Raw genomic sequence first — 9241 nt, forward strand, 5'->3', positions numbered from 1 at the left:
AGTCCAGTTAGAATCATAATCTCTCAGCCCTAATCCAAGATTCCCAGGAGAGAACATTTGCTTAGCTCAGCTCGGATTAGGAATCCACTCACAGTTTGATAAACTGCAGCCAGAATGCCAGGGGTCACAGAAGACAAACATGGCCCTGGAGCCTATAGCTCTGGAGAGAGAGTGTGGAAAACTTAATTCCCAAAGAATAGGGCTCGTGGGCTGGACTAACATAAAACAGTGTCCACTCACAAGCTCAATTCTGCAGGACTGGGTGATTTCCTTTATCCTGGTTTAGGATAGGAGAATAGAGAAGGTAGATGGCTGGAATATCTGTGGTTATGATTTTAAGGGCAAGCATATTAGCAAAAATGTGGTGAAAGTAACTGACCATAGGATCTAGACCGGATGGAAAAAGTGAAGCCAGGAACATACTGATCAACTATGAGGCAGTTGAGATTCATGGGATTCATAATGAGTAGAAGAGCTGGTGGTGTGAGTTGGGGGGAGGTGAGGAGGGGAAATCCTGGAAGGTTATGGAATACTGGACTTTGACATTTCACTCATGGGGACAGACCTCCCGTGCTTACCCAAAGTGCTTCTGTTCGAATACTTCCACACATGCTTGGCTCTCCAAAGCTGCTATGGGGCCCTTGCTGGTGAGTTGTTTGAGGGAGCAGAGCCAACTCCTTCCCCAAGGACTCTGAACTTCTACATTCTGCCACTAAGGCTCCAAGTCCTGTTATTTTATATACCTCACTTTTTTCAGTTATTATACACAATGGGTGTAACAAACTAATATTAAGACAGTGTTGAAGCCCCGGCTCAGAGGCCAGGTGAGAAGAGCAGGGATATCAAAAGGGAGAGTGAGAAGGGAGATGCTGAGGTTATCCAAATGTAAAAAAAATCACTGCGAAATTATATATATATATATATATATATATATACATATATATATATATATACTTATTTATTTGGTTGTGCCGGGTCTTAATTGTGGCAGGTGGGCTCCTTAGTTACAGCATGTGGGCTCCTTAGTTGTGGCACATGGGCTCCTTAGTTGTGGCATGTGAACTCTTAGTTGTGGCATGAATGTGGTATCTAGTTCCCTGACCAGGGATTGAACCCAGGCCCCCTGCGTTGGGAGTACGGAGTCTTATCCACTGTGCCACCAGGGAAGTCCCTCACTGCAAAAATTCTGACTGAGGCCAGCTCCAGAGGGATAGATATGTCACGTGTTTACATCACTCAGAGCCAAAGCCTTCCTTGTGTACGCTGTGTTTAGCTAAAAAGAGGGAATGAGGAAGGTAAGTAGATATAAGATAAATTTTTCCCCATTAGTGCTGATGGAAAGGAGGGGCACATGAGAGCTCCAAGACACCCAATTCTGATAAGGATGAAGGGAGGTCTGGCCACGTCTCAGGGGAATAACCATAATGACCACGGTTAACAGCTTCCATTTATGGATGACTTCCTAATCCCAGGTATTCTGCTGGTTACTTTATATGTGTTAGGTTGAACCATATGAAATTTGTTTTGTAAAATACAAAGAGTCAAATACCTGCACATTCATACGGTTCGACATACCATCTCATCCTCACCACAACAGCCCCATTAAACAGATATCACTGTCCCCACTTTACAGATGAGAAAACTAAGACTCAGAAAGTGAAGGTCTTGGCTTAAGGCTGAACAATCAGTAAGTGCTGAAACCAAGCTTTGAACCCAGATTGTCCCAATAGAAGGCCAGAGTGCTTTCCAGCACTCCACAGCTACCAGGGGAGCAAAAGAGTTAAACTTAAGAATTAAAAAACGCTGGAACTTCCCTGTCGGTCCGATGGTTAAGACTCTGTGCTCCCAGTGCAGGGGGCTCAGGTTCAATCCCTGGTAGGGGAACTAAGATACCACATGCTGCGCGGTGCCGCCAAAAAAGAAAAAAAATTAAAAAGAAGAATTAAAAGACCCTAAGGTGTTACAAACTAGAGATTCTTGGAGTCAGCAGGGTCTCAGGGGGACCGTCTCAACCTTTATCCGCCACCCGGGTTCTAAAGTAGAGAGGTAGCCGGAACTGCCTTCCCCTCTCCTTCCTCCTAACCACAAGGGGCGCCAAACGCCAACAGCTTTGCTCAGAGCGCCCTCCGTGCACCCGCCGGGCCTCTCTTGTTTCTCCACGCACCCGCCCAGCTCCACGGCGCAGGCGCCACCCTCTGCTCCGTACCCCGCTCCCAACTAGCGATCACTGCGCAGGCGCCCCAACCAGGCGTCCGGGGAGGTGGTGGTCCCAGGGGCAGGTCGCGTGGCAGTTGGTCCGAAGCGCGCCACGTGGTCAGGGTGCCGTCGCGCGAGCGTGCGCAGAGTGGCTCAGCGCGGCCGTGACGGAACGACGAGGCGTGGAGTTGCGCGACCTCGTCCGCCCGGCCCGGCCCCCGCCCCTTGGCTTGCCGCTCCGCCCCCGCGGGGCGTCCCGGGCCGCTAGTTCCCTCGGCGGCGGCCGCGCGCGGCCCGGGGTCGCCGTGAGTACTCACGAGGCCAGCCTGTGAGGCGGCCGCCACGGGGACGGGACGGGGCGGGGCGGCCGGGCCGCGGGAAGGGTGCGGGGCCCGCCCCGCCTCGGCCGGGGTGGATAAAGTAAGGGGCTTGCGCCGGGTGGCTCTGAGGGGCCCTCCTGGCCTTGACAGGCTTCGCTGAAGGCTGGGCTGCTGGCGACACAGATCGGGCACAGAGCTTCTTCCCCGGGAGGCAGGTGTTGGGTGTCTTTGGGGTCTCCGGAGGAAACCGGAGAAGAGCTTTTAATTGCTCCTCCGAAGGAGGCCTCAGGGCTTGTCCTGAGAGCGCGGTGGCAGCCAGTGTTCAAGGGGCTCACGCCGGCCTCTGCCTCCGCCGGGTACCCTGGATAGCGGGAATCGCAGGTCTGTGGCTTCTCCCCCGCACTCTTTGTTCCGTGGCCTAGGCTTTCTGAGAGGAGCACTCGCTGTAGAGCGGAGTAACCTGCTTGCCCAGTACCACAAAGCTGGGAGTCAAACCCAGAGTATAAACGTTGAGATCGGAGGCTTTGACTAGATGTAAAGTTGTCACACCGGAGAAGCGCCCTTGGGCCTAGGCCAGGACCTTTGTCATCCGGACTTGAGGCTTATTTACATTTGGCCTGTCCTCGTGCAAATTCTCCCTTAGCTGCCATCATTCAAAGCACTGAAGAGCAGACACCCTTCTCTGGGCATTCTTCACAGTCTGTATTTGGCCTGGCCTTTCTTGAAAGGTTTCCTGCTTTACCTCATTTGGATAAGTTAGATAGGTCTCTCTTGCTTAATTCATTACCAACTCTCTTAAGTGGTTGTAACCAAATCACAGGAGGAGTGGCTCTAATTAGAACCTGTCAGATGTGCGTAAAGTCCCAATTCCACTTTACTCCTGACCCTAAGCAAGTAGCTTGACCTCCCTACACCTGATTATTCTATACATAACATGAAAGCTTTGAAATAGAGCATCTTTCAGGCTTATTCCTCTTTTAAATGTCTGTGATTCCATGAATTCCATAACTACCCACCATTCCCCTTTTCCCACTCATCACTATTTAAACCCATTCTCCATCTCTCCAGAGAAATGAGCCTTGAGATTAGAAGGTGGGAGTCCTTTTCACTGAAACAGACTGGTTTGAAAAAGGTGGTAGTTTCTGAATTGTCAGAGGAAAAATTTCCTCTGAAATACCTTTTTCTCCTTGTGATAACAACAGAAACCAAGCAGCAACAGCCCTTGGAGAGAGACTAAGTTTTCTTGACTTCCACAGTGACAGAGAGCTTGTGAAAGTTGGTACTTCTGGCCTACGCTGTCATCATCCTACCACCCAACCCAAGACAGCCCAGGCTGGACATTGGTGCCTCCCTCTTTATTCCTCTGTGATCATCCAGATCAGCACCTGACTGTTTATTTTCAAATCTCACAAACACAGCCACCAGATCTTCATATTCTGGTTCTCGGCTGCTCTTGAAGGTGAATGGAGTCTTGCTTTTTAAAATCATTTTTGTATGATTTTTGTCTACGTAGATGTGTTTAAGTTCTTGTATGTCTCTCCCCTTTGGCTTACGTCCCCAGCAGACAGTTCATTCATTCATTCACTCATTCAATAAATGTGTGTTGAGGAGCTGACATTATAGACAAAAGAGTCAAAGCCTCTACCACCATAGAGCTTACATTCTGGTGGGAGATAAATGCAATAAACAAACATTTTGTACGTCAGAGCGTGGTAGGTGCTGTGGAAAAAAAGCAAGGAAGGGGGATGGAGAGTGCTAGTATGTTGTGTGTTGGGGTTTTGCTGTTTTATATAGGATAGTCAAGATGACCTTCAAGCAGAGATCTGAAAGGGTAAAGGAGTAAGCCTTGTGGGTATCTGGTTGAAAAGCATTCCAAGAAGGGTGGCCAGCAGGGGCAAAGGCTCTGTGGTGGGAATATGCTTGATATGTTTGAAGAACAGCAAGGAGACATTTATGGAGTCTTAGTGATAATCTTCCTGTTCACATTTAGAGTTAACTTTTTAGAGAGAGCCCTTGCAAGAGTAGACTCTGATTTTTTTTTCTTTTTATGAAAATTTCCAGCTATATACAGAAGTAGAGAGTGTAAGAAACCGTTATGTACTCACCATTCAGCTTCATCAGTAATCAACATCTTGCCATGTTTATTTCATCTCCCCCGCCACCCCCCCACTTTTTGTGCTGGAGTTGTATTTTAAAGCAAATCTCAGATATCAGGCCATTTCACCTCTAAACTTCAGTTGCAGTTTCCTTTTGCATTTTTTTTTCCTGCATATTGTTTTTGATGGGTCAGTCAGCACTGCCAGCTGGAGGACTGCTGTGCTGTTTGCCCTGGCATTGTGCTTTATAACTCCATTCTGCGCCAGTTACCAAGTTTAAGTTGTTATCTGAGGAACAGACCATAGGCCCTTGGAACACGCAAGGATTTAGAACGGTGGTTCTCAGAATAACTTAGAGGGCTTGTTAAAACAGATTACTAGACCTCTGGAGTTTCTAATTAGTAGGTCTCAGTAGAGGGTCTGAGACTTTACATTTTTTACAAGTTCCCAGGTGATATTGATGCTGCACATCCACAGACCTTACTCGAGAACCACTGATCTAGAAACCTAAGATTAAATAGAACCATATTAAAGACCAAGAACACCTCTGTGTAAGGTTGGAGTGGATGAAACTGAGATAAATGCAGAGCCAAGAAGGTCTAGGACAGTGGTTTTTAATCTTGTGAAAGGGGTAGGGGTTAGTATTTTTCTGAGCATTTCTAAGGATCATTATTACATTATTTGGGGAGTAGGTTCCAGGAGGAATCCAGGGCATTATTTTGGCTGTGACAACTCAGACTGTGTCTACCAGAGAATGATCAGTGTTGTTGAGGACTTTTAAACGTAGCTATGATTGTTATATAAAGGCTTTTATGGATACTGGTGTTAAAAGAGATAATGACTCAATTTGGAGAAGTAACTAGAGGTAAAGAATCCAGAAAAAGAGTCTGCTTCTGATGGTGGTTGGCGCTATGAAGAATATTCTAAAATGAACTGACTAGACTGAGTAGCATAAGCATCTGGTCCTGCCGTCATCATTTTTGGCTTCAGGGGTTGATATAGCATTATGAACTAGAGCAAGAACTTGCTTCAGTCACAACTCTCCAGCTGGAGAACAATAATGTCTTATGTTTGTATAGTGCTTTCACGGTTCATTATTTTTAAAGAACTGTGTGTACAAGTGTGTGTACATGCATGCAAGTATGTCTCTGTGTGCAAGTGTCTGTACATATGTATAATAAAAATGTACCCATAAATGTGTGCTTGTGTATATGCCACCCAGTTATTAAGTGGTGATGAGATCAATTGTTGTCTACTTTCTACAGGACAGTGACTTGTTACCACCACAACAGTAGAGCCTGCCTTCCTCAGCAGATCTCCAGTCAGCCCCTGACATCTCCCCCTCCCTCCCTTGTCTCCCTTTGTGGCCTCCTAAATGCCCATCTCGTTGGCCTGGGTTCAACTGGTGGTATGGAGGGGTGCTGCCTAGCACTGACCTGGGAGTGTGTGTGACCCACTGACCCAATGGTGAGAACTGACTGCCCAACTCTCCAACTGATCATCCAGGGGTAGATGGAACAAAGTGCAGACCTCACATTTTCCCCGTGTTTTCCCTCCTACCCTTTTGGTAAATAGAGTGGCTATTTGAAGTTAAAGGAAGGAGAAGGGGCATGGAAACAGTATTACTTGGTGTGTGTATAGGGAGTTTTCTTGGGAAGGAAGGGGAGAGTTAAATAAGGGTTAGAAAAGGAGTTATGAGACAAAAGAGCTAGGTATGCTTGAGAGCCACCTTGGGTAATGATCCAGAAGAGGCCAGCTTGTACTAGAACTTAGATATGCCCAGGAATCAACCTTGACATTGAAATCTTCCTCATACCTCCCCCACTGGCTACCAGAGCCTCAATCATCATACCTAAGAAGGCTAAAATTCCCTACTGCTTTCCTCCATGACACCAAGTCAGTGCTAGACCATGGATATGACCAGATTGAGGAAGAGAGTGAGACGCTCCCAAAGGGTGAGGGGAAGGGAGCAAAGGGATTAGGGCCTCAGTTATTCTATGCCAAGGGACCTCCCATTCTTTGTGGAAACCTGTTTTCCATCCTAACCCCACTGTGTTCCGTGGGATAACAGGGACCCAACAAAGGGTTGTATCCTTATTTCTCATCGTTAGGACATCAAAGGCCAGTTCTGGAATGATGATGATTCGGAAGGAGATAATGAATCAGAGGAATTTCTCTATGGAGTTCAGGTGAGATTACAGCCCCCAAAACCGGTGTTGGATGGTCTAAATGTGTGCTTTTCTCTGGATACATCAAGAGTGAAAGATTATTTTGGAGTAGAGATGAAGATACAACGTCAGTGTAATCTGAGGATTGTCTTGTCAGAGCTGATTTCATATCTTTGCTCTTGCCTGGAACTCATATCTTTCCCAGTGTAAACTACACCCTCTGTACATGGAGGTTACCCATATCAGGGGTCCCTGGTCCGCGGCCTGTTAGGAACCGGGCTGCACAGCAGGAGGTGAGCGGCAGGCCGGGGAAGCTTCATCTGCCGCCCCCCATCACTCCGCATTGCCCGCATTACTACCCGAACCATCCCCATTCCCACCCCCACCCTCCACCCCGCCACCTTGGTCTGTGGAAAAATTGTCTTCCAGGAAACCGGTCCATGGTGCCAGAAAGGTTGGGGACCACTGACCCATATGTTCTTAGTTGTAAAACATTATTTTCTGGCTATTCCCTCACTAGCCAGCAGGGGTCGTTTCATTCATTAGGGTCAAATTTTTAAAAGATTATTCTACCAATGATTGTTTAATGCTATCACTGCCTAGGGCATGATCCTGAGCAGGAATGTTGGACTCTAGACAGAACCAATCTGAGTTAAATTCTGTACTCTTCAGTCTGTTCTGAGTTCTTACAGAAGGGATCCCTAAGTGTCCTGGTCAGGGTTGAGAGAAGAAGCTGAGGCTTAAGGATGTGAACTCCTTAAGCAAAGCCTGCAGTTGGTCTACTAAAACTTCCTAGAGTGGTGATGGAGGGAGACTTGTCTGTCAGTGAGACTTGTCTGGTGGCCCAATTATGGCCACCACCAAAAGCCCCTTCACATAAGCAGCTTTTGCTTGTATGTATTGCTGTAGTTTGATATCCCTGTTCTGGATGTTTCTTCATGTTCTGTTTTTCATCTCTCTTCCCCTCTGTCTTTCCCCTCCACCGTTTTTGCTGCTGACTTAGGGGAGCTGTGCAGCTGACTTATATCGACACCCACAGCTTGATGCAGACATTGAAGCAGTGAAGGAGATCTACAGTGAAAACTCTGTATCCATCAGGTGGGACTCTACTTCAGGGATGGCAGGGGACTCAGCCACTTCTTTCTGAGTTGTTAAAAGGGTAGAGGTTTTTTCTTTATGGTATGATAGGGGTGCGGGTGGTCTGTGGACCTTGATAGGTTTTGAGCTTAATGATGGTGGGAGTTGTTTAGAATACTTGAGGTTGGCTGACAGGAGTAAGTAGGAAAGTATAGCCAGTTTTCTTAGAAGTTCCCTTGTATCCTAGACTCCTCTAGGCTGATAGTTTCACCTTTGAGGTAAGAAGGGCTTCTGGCCTGACAAAGGCCCAGATCTTAGCTGTAGCTAAGAACCTAAATACAGAGCTGCCTTCCACCCTTCCCTCTCCCTTATCCCCAGGCTCAGTTCTCCCTTCACCTCAGTCTCTGTTCCCTTTTTTCTCCCTTAATGAGTCTCACTTGTGGTTGCCTGTATCTCTATAGAGAATATGGAACTATTGATGACGTGGACATTGACCTCCACATCAACATCAGCTTCCTCGATGTAAGTGGTGCTGGTACCTGCCAACAACATGTCTAGCTGGGCTTGTGGATTTTGCCATGTAGGCCTGGAGTCTTGTTCCTGACTGCTGTATTTGAAGCACGTATTATTCATGCCTGTTTTTCCTAGATGATCAGCAGACAGTGCTGTGTGCATGTGTGTATCATATAGCGAAAACTTCAAGTCCATTCCTCTCTTGCTAAACTAGAAACTATTGACCTTACTCTTTTAGGAGGAAGTTTCTACAGCCTGGAAGGTCCTCCGGACAGAACCTATTGTGTTGAGGCTGCGATTTTCGCTCTCCCAGTACCTTGATGGACCGGGTAAACGCAGTGACTTTGGGCATGTGGGTGCTCTGTGTGTGGTCTCATCCAAAGTCCTAAGTTAACTGAGGTAGAGAAAAACTAGGAACAAGACCTGTTGGTGTAATCTGTAGGCCATTGGTAGGAGCTTTTCAGTCTCTTCTCATTGGTATCTTCATACCCTATTGCCTGATAGTCATGCCTTAAAGGCCTTTCTGTTCCCAGATATTACTTATTCCTCCCCTTCCCCTCAACTTCCAGTATAAGTTGAGGATATTTGAAATTGGTCAGACAGTTCCCAGAATCTACCCTCTGCCTCAGATATTTCCCTTGTCCATCATTATTGTTTAGAGTACCCTTAGACTCTGAGGAAGCTAATCCACTGAACTGGGGCTTTAGACTCCCAGGAGGATAGACATGGATACGTAGTAGGAGCTTTCTCTTCTCTTTGCAGAACCATCAATTGAGGTTTTCCAGCCATCAAATAAGGAAGGATTTGGGCTGGGTCTTCAGTTGAAAAAGTAAGAACTTTGATCTTTCTGGTTATGAACATTGAGGGAAAG

General features: G+C 46.9%; 1 protein-coding gene across 1 annotated transcript in view; it reads left to right on the forward strand.

The window, feature by feature from the left end:
- The first annotated feature begins 3712 nt into the window (after positions 1–3712).
- The window catches only part of PARP6 (poly(ADP-ribose) polymerase family member 6), a 27423-nt gene continuing 21894 nt past the window's right edge, over positions 3713–9241 (forward strand). Inside the window, exons 1-7 of the mRNA XM_007467832.1 lie at positions 3713–3975; positions 5878–6079; positions 6724–6801; positions 7784–7878; positions 8319–8379; positions 8609–8699; positions 9133–9199. Coding sequence (XP_007467894.1) covers positions 6077–6079; positions 6724–6801; positions 7784–7878; positions 8319–8379; positions 8609–8699; positions 9133–9199 — 395 coding nt within the window. The 5' untranslated portion in view covers positions 3713–3975; positions 5878–6076. The remainder of the gene's footprint in view (positions 3976–5877; positions 6080–6723; positions 6802–7783; positions 7879–8318; positions 8380–8608; positions 8700–9132; positions 9200–9241) is intronic.

Source organism: Lipotes vexillifer, unplaced genomic scaffold, assembly GCF_000442215.2.
Source record: "Lipotes vexillifer unplaced genomic scaffold, Lipotes_vexillifer_v1.1 scaffold792, whole genome shotgun sequence".
Classification (NCBI taxonomy): Eukaryota; Metazoa; Chordata; class Mammalia; order Artiodactyla; family Lipotidae; genus Lipotes; species Lipotes vexillifer.